The sequence below is a fragment of the Mastomys coucha genome, unplaced genomic scaffold (assembly GCF_008632895.1).
Source record: "Mastomys coucha isolate ucsf_1 unplaced genomic scaffold, UCSF_Mcou_1 pScaffold12, whole genome shotgun sequence".
Taxonomy (NCBI): domain Eukaryota; kingdom Metazoa; phylum Chordata; class Mammalia; order Rodentia; family Muridae; genus Mastomys; species Mastomys coucha.
Genome location: NW_022196894.1, coordinates 36,450,797 through 36,467,295, shown reverse-complemented (window position 1 = coordinate 36,467,295; position 16,499 = coordinate 36,450,797). Strand labels below are relative to the sequence as shown.

The 16,499-nt window shown below is 44.2% G+C and overlaps 1 protein-coding gene across 2 annotated transcripts in view; it reads left to right on the top strand.

Moving 5' to 3' along the window:
- The window catches only part of Poglut1 (protein O-glucosyltransferase 1), a 25,469-nt gene that overhangs the window by 5,753 nt on the left and 3,217 nt on the right, over positions 1–16,499 (top strand). For both annotated transcript variants that reach the window (XM_031363866.1, XM_031363867.1), the window contains exons 5-9: positions 1,886–2,007; positions 7,412–7,471; positions 9,440–9,539; positions 12,367–12,425; positions 15,044–15,211. In XM_031363866.1, coding sequence (XP_031219726.1) covers positions 1,886–2,007; positions 7,412–7,471; positions 9,440–9,539; positions 12,367–12,425; positions 15,044–15,211 — 509 coding nt within the window. The remainder of the gene's footprint in view (positions 1–1,885; positions 2,008–7,411; positions 7,472–9,439; positions 9,540–12,366; positions 12,426–15,043; positions 15,212–16,499) is intronic.

Here is a 16,499-nt window from a genome sequence, read left to right as displayed (position 1 = left end):
GTTCCCCCCCCCCCGAGACAGGATTTCTCTGTATAGCCTTGGCTGTCCTGGAACTCAACTTTGTAGACCAGGCTGGCCTCCTAAGTGCTGGGATTAAAGGCGTGCGTCACCACCGCCCGGCCTGCCTCCGTTTTTTGAGTCTGTCTTGGGGCTTATTGATTAAGCCACTTGGGGTGTGGTTACGGGGCAGCAAGCCCCAGGGATCCATTCTGTGCCACTGTGCCCAGCTTTTCCTAGGCTTGGGGGCTGGAACTTTGGTCGTCAATGCCCTCAAGGCAAACACTTCCAAAGTCTATCTCTCAGCCACCCCATTTCTCCTCTGTCACAGTTTACTTTCTCTCTAGGCTTTATTTCCTGCATTGCAAGTGGTTCCTGTTGATTTCTCAAAAGTGCCTGGTCCCAATGTGACTACAGGTCTACTCGCTTTGTTTCCATCTCTACTTCCCTCTGTTTCTCATAGTCATTGACTGCGCTGTCCAAGGGAGGAATTAGACTCCTCCAGCCTTGGCTTTGTTGGGAATGCTTGATGAGTTCTATGCTGATTTCTAAGTATTTGAGAGAAGTCAGGCAAGCACCTCACACATGAGGTGTGCATTGAAGTGAAGAAACAGTGGATTAGAGACTTACAGGTAGTCAGGAAATAGAGGTAGCCATGAAGAGGGGACAAGGGGTTTCAATTTTTACCAAACATTTGTGAGCTGAACTTGGTGGCTTCCCCTTGTAATTCTAGCACTGAGGAGGCAGAGGTGGATGGATCGCTAAATTTGAGGCCAGCCTGGTCTGGACAGTAAGTTCCAGGCCAGCCAGGGCTACACAGCAAAATCCTATGTCTCAAAACAGCAACCACCAACTCTTCCCATGAGATGTTTATGACTAGACTCTACCTGTATTCTCCCGTTCTGCCCTTGGCCCTGCTGATCAATGAGCAGCCGAGGATTTATTGACAAGCCAGTGTGAGGTCAACGTTGACACACACAGTGTTGGGTAACACCAGGTCGTGCTTTTTAAATATTCATTACACTGCTCTCTCTCGCTCTCTCTCTTTCTCTCCTCTTCCTTCTCTTCCTCTTCCTTCTTCTCTCTTTGTGTGCATGCTTTTTCTCTCTTTTTCTTCCTCCTGCTGGCCTCTGTCCTTGGAGCTTGTGACCTCACTTAAGAGCAGCTTCCCAATAAATGTGCCTTTAATATAAAACATATTAAGTAGAGCACTCACTTATAATGGTGAAAGGGAAGGGTCGGCATTCAGAGGACTGTAATTAATGGTATTTCCTGATTCTTACTCTCAAAATACCCCCTGGGGAAGAACTAAGAACTGGTAAAGCAGGGAAACACCAGGATGTAACAGTAGTTATGTTTTGACAGAACTGATTATTCATAATTGGGAGTATTATCTCTCACACACTTAAAAAAAAAAAAGGAAATCCTCCAAAATTTTGAGGAACTGAAAAACTTGACCTTAATGATTAATATGATTAAAATTTCTGGGATTCAGGGGGTCTATCACCTTTTTTTTTTTTTTTTTTGAGACAGGCCTGTCCTGGAACTCACTCTAAAGACCAGGCTAGTCTCAGACTCAGAGATCACTTGCTGAGTCTGCTACTGTTAATCCATGGTAGTTCTTGCCTTTAAATGCCTGTAGTCTAGGCGTAAGGAGACGTTTTTGTTCTACGGTGCTGGGTGTTCAGCTCAGAGCTTCATTTGCGCTAGGTAAGCGCTGTATTACTGAGCTGTATTGTATTCCCAGATCTAATGCCTAGAATCTAGACCTCTAGGCAAAGAAGGTGGCAGTCCAGGCATTTGTCCCAACTCTATAAAGAATGCAGCCAGCTACTTCTCGTTCTCTTCCAAAACTTACATAGAATGTGCCTTTCTGTTTCCTTCAAAGACATCGGAGTACCATGATATCATGTATCCTGCATGGACATTTTGGGAAGGGGGCCCTGCTGTGTGGCCACTTTATCCTACAGGTCTTGGCCGGTGGGACCTCTTCAGAGAAGATCTGTTAAGGTAAGTCCTTTAGAAAGGTTTTGTTTTTTCCTCTCTGGGAGTTTTCTTGAAGTAATCAGTAGAATAGAGTCATTAATTTAAGATTACTGCCTGGGCTCAAGAGATGGCTTAGTAGGTAAGAGTTCTTGCTGTATAACATGAGGATCTGAGCTTGGATCTGTAGCATCCATGTAAAATTCAGGTATGGTTGTATGTACCTGTGTCCCCGTGTCCAGGGAGGCAGACAGAGACAGGTGGATCCTGCGAGCTCGCTGGTGAGCTAGTCTAGCCAAAATGATGAGCATCAAGTTCAGTGAAGACCGTGTCTCAAGGGAGTAACGATTGATTATCTGTTATCTTCCTCTGGACCAATATGTACTTCCAGGTGACTGTACACAAAAGTACACACACACACACACACACACACACACACACACACACACACACACACACACAAAACATAAAAGCCAGGAGACTGTTAATAGCATAGCCAGTTTTGTGTGTGTATAAATATTCATGTTGGGCCTAAGGATATAATTTAGTTGGTAGAACACTTGCCTGGCATGTGTGAAACCCAGGGTTTGACCTCCAGCACTGCATATGGTGGCTTATGCCCGTAATCCCAGTGCTGGGGAGATGGAGGTAGGGGGTTCAAGGCCAACCTCACCTCAGCCTCGAAATCATAAGACCCTGTCTCCAAATAGAAAAATTCACTGCCTGTCAGAAAGGGGCAGAAGAGTCTCTCCTAGATTGTCAGCAGGGCCTCCAAGGGAAGGATTGTAAGAGTGTTGAAGCTTTTTAAAGATCATTTTCTAAGTGTAGGAGTGTCTCCATCCATGTTTGCATGTGTGCTACATGTATGCCTACAGAAGTTCAAGGAGGGCACAGATCCTCTGGACCTGGAATTGTAAATGGTTTCTGAGCTGCCATGTGAGCGCTGGGAACTGAACCCTGATCTTCTGCAAGAGCACCAGGTGCTCTTGAGCACTGAACCGCCTCTCCAGCCTATTTATCTTTTTTTTACATTTTAATCATTCTTTAAGAGAGAATTAGCATTTATTTATTTATTTATTTATTTATTTATTTATTTATTTTGAGATAGAGTCTAACTCAGTACCCCATCCTGGCCTCAAACTCAAGTAATCCTGTTTCACTCTCTCTGGGATTATAGATATGAGCCATCGTACTTTTAATTGCTATCATAATGAAAACAAATCAACTGACCTTATTGTAAGGACGGATAGATAATTTGTTGAAACAGGGTCTCATTTTATTTATTTTTTAAGATTTATTTATTTTATGTATATGAGTACACTGTGGCTGTACAGATGGCCATGAGCCATCATGTGTGTGGCTGCTGTTGAACTCAGGACCTCTACTGGCCCCACTCGCTCCAGTGTAATACACTGCAGCTGTCTTCAGATGTACCAGAAGAGGGTGTCCAATCTCATCATGGGTGGTTGTGAGCCACCATGTGGTTGCTGGGATCTGAACTCAGGACCTTCGGAAGAGCAGTCAGTGCTCTTACCTGCTGAGCCATCTTGCCAACCCTCATTTTTTTTTTAAAAAATATTTATATGAGTACACTGTACCTGTCTTCAGACACACCAGAAGAGGGTCTCAGATCCCATTATAGATGTCTGTGAGCCACCATGACGACATGGTGACTGGGAATTGAACTCAAGGACCTCTGGAAGAGCAGTTGGTGCTCTTAACCGCTGAGCCATCTCTCCAGGTCTCCCTTTGTAACCGAGGCTTTGAACGTGCCATCAGCTAAGGCTGGGCTCAAACCCCTAATCTACTGGGCTCTGCCCTCCCAAGTACTAGTATTGAAGGTAGATACTGCTCTGCCTGGCTTTTAAAAATTACTTGGGAGTGTACTTGGTATTTGGGGCTAATGATGGGTTGTAGTGGATCCTTAGGTATATTAATGACAAGTGTATTCCAAATCCTTTCTGTTCATAACAGAGGCATGCCTTAGCCTATTGATTCCATCCTACCATGCTTTTCAGGGTCTGATCATCTAAACTTCTAAATCAGCTCTTGCTTGTGTGCTCTCTCTCTCTCTCTCTCTCTCTCTGAGCGAGAGGGAGAGCGAGAGAGAGAGCGGGAGAGAGATACCTTGTTAGTTTGGTTTTTAAGACAGGGTTTCTCAGGTTACTAGAGAGATGGCTCAGCAGTTAAGAGCACTGACTGCTCTTCCAGAGGTTCTGAGTTCAATTCCCACCAACCACATCGTGGCTCACAACCATTATGATGCCCTCTTCTGGGGTGTCTGAAGACAGCTACAATGTACTTACATATAATAAATAAATAAAATCTTAAAAATAAAAAAAAAGCGGTAGCCTCAGCCTTCTACTCAGGAAGGTCCTCAGACAATGAATGCTCTTAGGAGTCAGTGGAGTTCTCTGTTGACATCACTGGCTTCATGTTCTCTCGTGTTCTGAAACTGGCATTTCTGATTTAGGACAACAACTACAACAACAACAACAACAAAAGACAGGGCTTCTCTGTATAGGCCTGGCTGTCCTGGAACTCACTCTGTAGACCAGGCTGGCCTCAAGCTCAGAAATCCAGCCTGCCTCTGCCTCCCAAGTGCTGGGATTAAAGGCACGCCCCACCACCGCCCGGCTAAAGCAGCTATATTTTACACTCATGATTTATACAGCATTTACATTACTCCGAAGACTCTCTGCTCGTATATTCGGTCTTGCTATACAGAACAAGGTCACCTTGAATTTGACATTTCCCTGCGAGTGTGGCCCGAGATACAAAGGGAACTGATTAAAACACAGAAAGTGTTAAAACAAAACAAAACCCCCGAAGGCCTGTCTTCTGTTCCGCGGAGCACGCGTGCCAGTCTCGGTAGTACTGCTATTTGGGTGGGAAATTCCTTGTGGTAAAGAGCTGGCCTGTTCCTTACAGGATACCTAACATCTCTTGCCTCTGCCCACTCAATGCCAGTTACAGTTCCTCAAAAATGTTTCCAGATGTAGCCCAGACAGAATCAGTGCCCACGAGGGCTACAGCTGTGGTTCAGTGATAGAGCGCATGCCTGGAATGCACAGGGTACTGGCCTCAGTGTCTAGCACTATGAGAACCAGGAGGTTCAGTGATAGAGTGCATGCCTAGAATGCACAGGGTACTGACCTCAGTGTCTAGCACTATGAGAACCAGGAGGGAGACTCAGCTACATGGAGAGCTGGACAGAAAGGATCTAGAATGCACGTGTCCTTATTTGTTTTTGAGACAGAGCCCAGGTTGACTTGAGGTTCCCACGCCACAGAGGATGATGTGAATGATTCACCTTTCCGCTTTTGCTTACCAAGGGCTGGACTTACAGGTATATCCCACAACATAGAGCTGTGGAAAGAAAATTTTTTTTCTTCCTTTTTCTTTTTTAAAATTCTTTTTATTTTTAAAGATGTATTTATTTATTTCATGTATATGAGTACACACTGTAGCTGTACAGATAGTTGTGAGCCTTCATGCGGTTGTTGGGAATTGACTTTTAGGTCCTCTGCTCACTCCGGTCAACCCTGCTCACTCAGGCCCGAAGATTAATTTATTATTGCAAATAAGTACACTGTAGCCGTGTTCAGGCATACCAGAAGAAGGCGTCAGCGCTCATTACAGGTGGTTGTGAGCCACCATGTGGTTGCTGGGATTTGAATTCAGGACCTTCGAAAGAGCTGAGCCCGCTGAGCCATCTCACCAGCCCTTAAATTATTTCTTACTTTTAAATTATGTGTGTCTCTATGTGGGGTTATGCACAATGCAGAGGCAAGAAGAGGGTGTTGGATCCTCTGGAGCTGGAGTCAGAGACAGTTGTGAGCTGTCAGACGTGGGTACTAGGAACTGAACTCAGTACTTTGCAAGAACGGTACATGCTCTTAACTGTTGAGCCTTCTTTCCAGCCTCGAGAACTTCTTCACTGGAGTCTTACATAGTAGCTGTTATGGGTAAGGGGATTGCAGATATTATGCTTTTGATCTTATGCTTTCATCTTTATGCCTTACCATAGAATTTGAAACAATGCTTGTGTCATTTCCCATTGAATACAAAGAGACAAAGCCCTTCAACCAGTGTATAGTGTTTATACTTCAGGGGGATGAGAAATGGTTCTAGCCTTGGGCTGGAGAATCAGGTAAGAGTTGTCACAAGGGGTGATACAAGCCTGCCATCCTAGCATTCAGGAAGCAGAAGCAGGTGGGGCTCAGTGCAAGTTCAAAGACAGCCTGAGCTAAGTGGTGAGCCCTAGGCCAGCAAAGGCTACATAGTGAGAGCCAGTCTCAAAGAAAACAAAAGAAAAAGAAAATGCTAGCCAGGCCTGGTGGCAAACACCTGGTATAATCCCAGCACTTGGAAGGCTGAAGCAGGAAGAGGGCATCAGGACCAGCCTGGGCTGCTGGGTCACATAGCCTTTGGTACACAGTGTGATCCTGTTCCAAATGAAAGGAAAAGATGGGACTAGAAATGTTGCTCAGTTGGCGGGCTGATTCTCCAGCACACACAGTATTGGTTTATTTCTCAGCACCACAGAAAGCCGGGCAATATTGGCACTGCCTTGTCTCCTAGCACTTGGGAGGTAGAGGAAGAAGGAACAAGAGTTCAAAGCCAGCCTGGGCTACATGTGACCCTGTCAAAGAATTGGAAACCAAAGGGTGAAAGGGTGGGCCAGGTTATCTGGGGGCCTTGGAAATCCCAAGCATTTCTCTCAGTGAGTGAATGAGAAGCTTGGCACTGTTGACTCTACCTAGACCTCTAGAGTCCAAAGCCTGCATTCTCCATTTCTAGAACACAGCCCCTCATCTACTCCAGGTCAGCCTTCCCTTCTCAGGGGAAAGTGCTGTAGAGACTTCTGCAAAGGCAGTTAAAGTGATATGAGCTAGGAGGTCAGCGAGGAAGGCTGGTCACCATGATACTTGCTAACTGCTGTGTTTTTGGGGACTATTGTTTTGAGAGCACTTCTTTTTTTTTTTTTTTTTTTTTTTTTTTTGAGAGCACTTCTTGAAGCTTTAAGAAGTCCAAGGTCCGCTGGGCAGTGGTGGCGCACGCCTTTAATCCCAGCACTTGGGACTCTGACAGCCAGAGCTATACAGAGAAACCCTGCCTAGAAAAACCAAAAAGAGAGAGAGAGAGAGAGAGAGAGAAACAGGGAACCCTGTTTGTGCCAACTAAATAGTGCACTTTTGCTTCGGTAAGTTAATGTGACTGGGTTGGTGAACTTGTAGCTATTTCTGGCAAGCTCCTTCAGGTTGTTGAAATGCTAACAAAAGGGCTTGTGCTTTTGTTCAGGCTTGTTTTAGTAGCCTTGATCAGATTTATTTAAAAGTACAACATTCCGAACGAACCTTCAGAAATGGTTAAAACATACATAGTCTAGGGAAAAGCCCCCAAACTAATCAAAAATCTGTATTTTTAGGTCAGCAGCGCAATGGCCATGGGAAAAGAAAAATTCTACAGCATATTTCCGAGGATCAAGGTGATTATCATTTCTGACCTGTGGTAACGATGTTTGTCCAGGCAGTGGGTAAAATTATGTTCCATTAAGGGTATAATGTATCTTGTTGCTCAAAGGAAAAACTAAGATAGTTAAATTAATGTGGAATGGTGGCCAGGCATGGTGATGCACATTTGTAATCTTGCACTTAAAAGACAGAGGCAAGTTGTCTTTAACATTGGGTTCCAGGCCAGCCTGGTCTACATAGTGAGTTCCAGGATGTCCTGATCATAGTGGGTTCTAGGCCAGCCAGGATTATACAGTGAGATCCTATCTCAAAGCAGCCACCATCACCACTAACAATAGAAACTTCGACTGGCGGAATCTAGAGACTAAAGAATTCAGTTGTGGTGGTTAGTTTTTTGTCAACTTGACCCAAACTAGGGAAACCTGGGAAGAGGTGACTTCAGTTGACAAAATACTCAGTCAGATTGGTGTGTAGGCATGTCTGAATGGTCAGTTTCCTGATTGATTGGTGATTGATGTGCGAGGTCCTAACCCATGGTGGGTAGCGCTTGCCCTAAGTACAGCCAGGGGTCCTTGGAGGTATAAGAAAAGCAGCTGATGGGGCTGGAGAGATGGGTCAACGGTTAAGAAAAAGCACTGACTTCTCTTCTAGAGGTCCTGAGTTCAATTCCCAACAAACCACATGGTAGCTCACAACCATCTGTAATAGGATCTGATGCCCTCTTCTGGTGTGTCTGAAGACCACTTCAGTGTACTCATATACATTAACTAAATAAATAAATCTTTAAAAGAAGAAAAAAGGAAAAGCAGCTGAACTTGATCCTGACCCTGAAAACAAGCCAGTAAATAAGTGGCTTTCCTCAGTGGTCCCTGCTTTTGCCTCAGTTTCTTCCCATATCCCCTGAAAGATGAGCCATGATCTGGACATGTAAGTGATCAGACCCTTTCCTCCCCAAGTTGCTTTTGGTCTTGGTGTTACCACCACAACAGAAAGCAAACTAGGAGGGTTGCTTGCCAAACCACTCGCCATTCAAAGGCAGTCCCTCCCTCCCACCCAGCAACAGTCACTCACTAGCCAGTACAATCATACTCTTAAGATCAGATGCAGGCCAGATGTGGTAGCACACACTAGCAATACTAGTGATTGAGAGTTCACTAATCGGGATCAGGAATTCAAGGCCACATTTGGCTATACAGTGAGTTTGGTGGTAGCATGGTGTCTCAGGGTTTTACTGCTATGAACAAACACCATGACCAAGGCAACTCTTATCTTTTTTTAAAGATTTATTTATTATTATATGTAAGTACACTCCAGCTGTCTTCAGACACACCAGAAGAGGGCGTCAGATCTTATTACAGGTGGTTGTGAGCCACTCTATGGTTGCTGGAATTTGAACTCAGGACCTTCAGAAGAGCAGTCAGTGCTCTTAACCACTGAGCTACCTCTCCAGCCCCAAGGTAACTCTTACAAGGACAGCATTTAATTCGGGCTGGCTTCCAGGTTCAGAAGTTCAGTCCATTATCATCAAAGCAAAGCATGCAGCATCCAGACAGGCATGGTGTAGGAGGAGCTGAGTGTTCTAAATCTTGTTCTAAAGGCACACAGAAGGCTGGCTCTCACATGGTTAGGAGGAGGGTCCTATTGCCCAACCCCACGGTGGCACACTTCTTCCGACAAGGTCACACCCTCTAATAGTGGTACTCCCTGGGCTAAGCATTTTCAAACTACCACAGATGAGCTACCTGAGATCCCGTTTTAAAACAAACAACAAACCTGGATGTAAGCAAAGAAAGACCCAACACCTCCTATCTTTGATGGGTAAAATGGGGTAGCCTGAGCAACCAACATGCTGCACTTCCCAGGATCCTCTTTCTTTACTGTCCCATCTGTGCCAGTGGGAGAGCCGGCACTAAATGCTGCGTAGGGATTGGGAACATTACGGTGTAGGCCACATAGTTTTATGTTCTGTGTTTTCTCTGTAGGACAAGTCCAGAAAGAGATCCTCTCATCCTCCTATCTCGGAAAAATCCAAAACTCGTTGATGCAGAGTACACCAAAAACCAGGCCTGGAAGTCTATGAAAGTAATCAGCAACCGTCTGAATCGAACCACAGCAGTGCTGGCTCTAAGAACGTTGCCATCGGGGTAGAGTTTGAGATTAGGCTTCCTCTCAGTGGTGAGACGAGCGTAGAGCAGGTTCCGTGTGGTGGTGTTAGCATATGTGTAACTAGCCGTTTCCCAGGCTTTATTCGCTCTGCTATGACGAGTGTCAGTAACTCTGAAGAGTTTGCCTGTGAGTGGCCAGATAGTAAATGTGGGGCTACCCAGGTCATTACTGCATGGCCTGCTGGAGCAGCGTGAGTGAGAGTAGCAGAGGCAGATCTCACAGAGTGACTATTCCTAGTTATTATTTATGGGAACCAAAATCTGAATTTCAAGTGAAATTTGAATTTTATATAATTTTTTTTCTTTCTTTTTCTCTTTTTAAATTTATTTATTTTTATTTATCTGAGTACACTGTAGCTGTCTTCAGACACACCCAGAAGAGGGCATCAGATCCCATTACAAATGCTTGTGAGCCACCATGTGGTTGCTGGGAATTGAACTCAGAACCTCTGGAAAAGCAGTCCGTGCTCTTAACCACTGAGCCATCTATCCAGCACCCCCACCTTTGTTGTTGTTGTTTGTTTGTTTTTATTTTTGTGATGGGTGTTATAATGAAGCTCTGGCTGTGCTGGAACTCACTATGTAGAACAGATTGGCCTCAAACTCACAGAGATCCAGCTCCCTCTTCTGAGTTCTGGGATTAGAGTTATGTGCCACTACATCTGCATTTCATGTAATTTTCACATATCAAAAATATTTTTCTTTCACTTTATTCTCTCCCCAGTCACTTGATAATGAAAATATCTAGTCCATGAGTTCTGTACCACTACGTGGTGCCGTGGGCTATGGTTTACCAATCCCTGGTTTACATGAATGGTTCTCAGTTGCCGTAGAGTACATCCCGAGAGCTTAAACAGTGAGCTCAGTGACTAAATCTGGGGCCCAGGTTCCAGGAATCTTCATTTCCTTAAAGTCAGAAAAATGTGGCCTTTAGCTCTGAGGTTCATCTGTCCTGACAGACTTCTTACCATAAGGAAGAACTTAAAGACCTAATTTCCTCATTTGAAATTTCAACACACCCTATAAGGAGAAAGCATTAAGCTTCGTGGGGAAAAACCTCAGTGTATATCTGCAATGGATGCATTTTTTTATATAAGTTTCACTTGCATATTTTTGTTGTGTTGCTCTACTGGGGTTTGAACCCTTGCCTCAGAACGCTAGACCAACACTCTATCCTTGAGCTACACACCATTAACCTATTACTTTTTAATTTAAAATTTTTATTTTATTTGTATGAGTGTTTTGCCTGCAAGTGTGGGTGTGCACATGTGTACGTGCCCAGTGACTGCTGGAGTTATGGACATCTGGAAGCTGCCATGAGGATGCTTGGAATTGAGCCCAGCTCTTCCGCCAGAGCAGCAAGTACTCCTTTAACTACCGAGCCCTCTCTCCAGCTGCATCCGTAGCCTATTTTATATAGTTTTAATCAAACAGGAGCAAATGAGTTCAAGAAGCCTTTGGATAACAAGAATATGCCAAGATTTCAAGGGGGTCCTCAGTTAGTGACTTTGAACCTAGCCTGGGCTATGAAACCCTGTCTGGAAAAACAAGACAGGAAAAGGACAGCCAAACCAAAGAAAAGAAACGAAAGAGTGCATTAATTCAGTGCACATGTTGTCAGTGTCTTCTGTGGCAGGAGAGAGGGAAGTAAAGAGAAAAGGGTCAACCAGAGGATGGACAGCTCCAGGTGAATGCTGCCAAGTAGGGATAAGAACTTGGTGTGCTAGATCTGTGTCTTAGTTAGGGTGTCATTGTTGTGAAGAGACACCATGACCAATGCAATTCTTAGTAGGAAAAGCCCCGTTTGACTGGGGCTGGCTTACAGTTTCAGAGGTTCAGTCCCTTATCCGGCAGCCTGCAAGCAGACGTGGTGCTGAAGGAGCCAAGAGTTCTGTCTTGGGGGACTTTCTTCTGCACTGGGCGAAGCTTGAGCACTAGGGCACCTCAAGCTTGTCTGTACCATGACACACTTAGTCCAACAAGGCCACACCTCTTAATAGTGCCACTCCCTGTGAGCCAAACATATTCAAACCACCACAGTCTGCGTCATCATTGTTTTCCTTTGAGGAAATTTAGAAAGCTGGATTTTAGATTGATTTTGAGATAGGGTCTTTTGTAACCTAAGCAGGCTGTGAGTTTTTTAGTGTAGCTGAGGGTGACTTTGAACTCCATTATCCTGCTACTACCTTTCACCTAACTTCAACAGTAAAATCCCCTATCAGGATTACAGGCACAGTCTGGGCTGCCAAGGCAGGCCACAGATCTGTGCTTTGTGAGAAGTGTCATGCCACCTAGTGAAATGGCAGCAGTGGCTTGCACAGATCTGAGCTTTGTGAGAAGTGTCATGCCACCTAGTGAAATGGCAGCAGTGGCTTGCATTTTTATTTGGAGATACTTTCCAGGCCTGACATATGTCTTTGTGAATTTCAACCATAAGCCAGCACTTATAACCATGTGTGTGTGTGTGTGTGTGTGTGTGTGTTTCATACAGAACGAGGTGGGCTGTACACCATGTCCTCTTAGCATAACTTCAAGTGAGTTTAGACTGTAAAATACCTTATTGTTGCTATTTAAGATCATGTTGACACTGAGCAAGTCCTACCTTGAAACCTAGTGAAGATAATAATGTCTCCTGGGAGTGTTAGATTTATTATGATACTCAAATGAGGTTATGTTGGTGAAATGTTTTAACAGTGCATCTGCCCATAATTTGCTAGCAGTGATAACTTCCTGTTCACCTACAGGATACTTTGGGAAAGCCAGCTGCTAAGGATGTGCACCTTGTAGATCACTGCAAATACAAGTAAGACTTCCACTTTTTCCTTCTTTCTCTTTCTTCCCTTCCTCTGTTTGTTCACTCTTTTTCTTTCTTTCCCTCTCTTTCTTCCTTCCTTCCTTTCTTCCTTCCTTCCTTCCTTTCTTTCTTTCCTCCCTCCCTTTTTCCTTCCCTTCCTTCTTCCCTCTTTCCCTTCTTTCTTTCTCTCTCTCTCTTTCTTTCTCTCTCTCTCTCTCTTTCTTTCTCTCTCTCTCTCTTTCTTTCTCTCTCTCTCTGTCTCTCTCTTTCTTTCTTTCTTTCTTTCTTTCTTTCTTTCTTTCTTTCTTTCTTTCTTTCTTTCTTTCTTTCTTTCTTTCTTTCCACTTTTTGATTTCTCTGTTGTAACCCTGGCTGTCCTGGAACTCACTTTGTGGACCAGGCTGGCTTCTGCTGCCACCACCCAGCCTAGTTACTTATTTCTATATTGCCTTTGGAATACTTCACTTTAGACACTTTCGTCCTAAAGTATCATGTTAATTAATTTGGTTGGCTTTTACTGAGGCTTGCAGGGCCTCACAGGACTCAGGACTCACTGACCTGAGTCCTGTGGGGACTATAGAGAAGAGTGAGACATGGTTCCTTAACTGATAACCATTAATTAACATATCAGGATCACCTCTCTACAACGCTTGCCCCCATAGTTAGTTACATGTTTATCCCAGTAGTAACTGTTATAATGAGGCTGTGGCCATAGTAGTAGACATGTGCTTGCTCAGTATACAGGAGGCCCTAGGTTCATTCCCACTATTTAACAAACAGACAAACATCATAATGAAACACCAGCACTAAGAATTGGCTAAGAGGCTGGCAGTGGTGGCGCATACCTTTAATCCCAGTACTTGGGAGGCAGAGGCAGGCAGATTTCTGAATTTGAGACCATTCTGGTCTACAGAGTGAGTTCCAGGACAGCCAGGGCTACACAGAGAAACCCTGTCTCGAAAAACCAATCAATCAATCAATCAAAGTAGATAGATAGATAGATAGATAGATAGATAGATAGATAGATAGATAGATAGGCTAAGAAGGTAAACTGAGGCTTGGAGGACCATTAGGATGGGACGTGGAGGTAAGGACAATGGCTACACCCACTGAGAGCATAGGGTAGGGTCGGTGCTCCTCTGTTAGAGACAGGTACATTTATGAGAAATGCTGAGACGAGAACAGCTTGTTCTTAGAGTGCTTGTCCAGGTAGCTTCCCTTTGAGGATTGATTGGCGTAGGCTTGTTCTCCTGCACTTTGGAAGAAGAGGGTGGTGTCTGGGAAGAGCGACCCTCATTGACTTGAACTACACAAGGGGTAACAAAAGAATTGGGAGCCTGACTTACTGTGTAACTCAGTATATAGCTAAGCTTGAACTTGAACTCCTGATCCTCCTGTCTCCACCTTCCGAATGCTGGGATTACAGGCATGTTCCCTTATGCCCAGTGCGGAGGTTTTTCTTTTCAAAATATATTTTTTACATGTATTTATTTCATGCTGAGTGCATGTGTGCCGCTGCATACATGTGGAGGTCATACTACTACAGCCCACTGGGGATGGCTCTCCCCTTCCTCCCTCTGGGCTCTGGGTATTTAATGGGAGCACCTGCAGAGTCATTATTACAGCCAAGTTTTTTGTTGTTGGTGGTTTTTTTTGTTTGTTTGTGTTCTTTAAAAAATTTTATTTATTTTTTACTTTTTGTTTTTAATGTACATCATGGAACAAATTTTTTCATGTATGTCTGAGATCTACAAAAACCAAACCAAACCAAAACTTACTATTTCTTTTTGAAATACTATTTCCTATTTGTTTTCCACCCAGCACACAGCTGCTAGCCTCATATAGTTCTTTCTGGAGAAATTATTTCCTCTTGTTTACCTGACATTCCTGGAACAACCTACAGCTCCAACCCAGGAAAAGCAAGGAATTTATGGAAACTCCACAGAGATATACTGATGTGTCCTTGAAGACTGAGACTAGGGCTCAGTGCCTCCAGTCTCAGCACTTGGGAGGATAAGGCAGGAGGATTTCTGTGAGGCCGAGGCCAGCCTAAGGTAAATCGTGAGGCCATGTTATAGTTGGGGTTTCTAATTGCTGTAATTAAGCACCATGACCAAAATCCACTTGGGGAGAAAGGGTTTATATCAATTTATGGCCTATAGTTCATCATCCAGGGAAATCAGGGCAGAAATTCAAGGCAGAAACCTGAAGCCAGGGACCAAATCATAGGCCATGGAGGGTGCTACTTTCTGCTTGCTTCCCATGGCCTGCTCAGCCAGCCTCTTGTCTTATATAGCCCAGGACCATGTGTCCATGGGTGGCACCACCCACAGTGAGCTGGGCTCTCTCATGTCAATGAATCAAGGAAATGCCCTACAGACTTGCCTATAGGCAAACTGATAGAGGATGCTTCTCAATTGAGAATCCTTCCCAAATGACTCTAGTTGGTGTCAAGTTTACAACTAGCCAGCATATCCAGTCTCAAACAATAAAGTAAAAGATATAATTAGAAAGGGAAGGAGGGAAATCATAAAAGCAGAGTTGGGAGTGAGGGAAGGGGGGGTGGGGGAAGGTCCTGTTCCTGGTAGCAGCTATTCAAAATGAAGTGTGTTTTTTCTCTTTTTCAGATATCTATTTAATTTTCGGGGTGTAGCTGCAAGTTTCCGGTTCAAACACCTCTTCTTGTGTGGTTCGCTGGTCTTCCATGTTGGTGATGAGTGGGTCGAGTTCTTCTACCCACAACTAAAGCCATGGGTTCACTACATCCCAGTAAAGACCGACCTCTCCAATGTCCAGTAAGCACCCATCCTAAGTGCAGCCACTTACATTCTCAGGATGATCTCATGTTCAAGTGAAAGCTTCTACCTCCTTGAAGTGCTTGGTCTGTACTCATTGTAGTGTTGTGCATTATCTGGGTAGGTTATACATTTAAGTTGAGGTGCGTCTTAAGGTTTTACTGCTGTGAACAGACACCATGACAAAATGCAAGTCTTATAAAGAACAACATGAAGTTGGGGCTGGCTTATAGGTTCAGAGGTTCAGTCCATTATCATCAAAGTGGGAGCATGGCAGCAGCCAGGCAGGCAGAAGGAACTGAGAGTTCTACATCTTCATCTGAAGGCTGCTAGCAGAATACTGGCTACTAGGCAACTAGGATGAGGGCCTTAAAGCCCACATCCACAGCAACACATTTATTTCATCAAGGCCACACCTACAAGTGCTTTAAAGTGCCATTTCCAATATAACATGCAGATGAACTGAAAAGACTTTGATCTATCAACAACCGAGGATAAATTTGGCCTTGTCATGTTGTCATTAGGATTTCAGGTACAGTGTAAGAGTTGGCCTAAGTAAAGCCCTGGCAGATAGTCGTGCTCATGATGGGAAGAGATAGAAAAAGTTATGGAGAAGGGCCAGAAGTGTGAACACAGTTCCCTCCTCTGGCTAGAACAAGAATTTGGAGACAAGTTTGGAATTTGAATTTTTTATTCATATATTGGGTCGGGAGCAGAGGGAATGAACACCTGTGGTCATGCCACTGCCTGTGTGTGGTGGTCAGAGAACAACTTCCGGGAGTCTGTTCCTGCCCTTCCCCTTGCTGAGGTGCGGTCTCTTGTTTCTACTGCTGTGCTGCACCATCGAGCTTCCTGCTGATTTCCCCTTGCTGTGGTTACAGGTGCACACTGCCACCTCCAGCCTTATACCTAGGCTTCACGGCTAGGCTCGGCTTGTCAGGCTTCTGCTGCACCTGCTGAGCCATTTTGCTGGCCCCAGAAATTATTCTTCACACTTGATTTTTTTTTTTTTATGATTATTATCATACAGTTTTGTTTTTTGTTTTCAAAAATATATCTCAAGCTTTTATAATAGAATTAGCATGATAAATAATAGTAAGAGCCAACAATCTATCTTTAACCATTTTTTTTTCTTGAGACATGGTTTTGTGTAAGTCAGGCTGCCTTCAAACTTGTTATATAGTTGAGGTAGCGTTAAACTTCTGAACCTCCTGCTTCTACCTTCTGTGTGTTAGGAATAGTGGCATACACCATGCCTTACACTGTGCCAGAAGCCATTCCTAGTTTT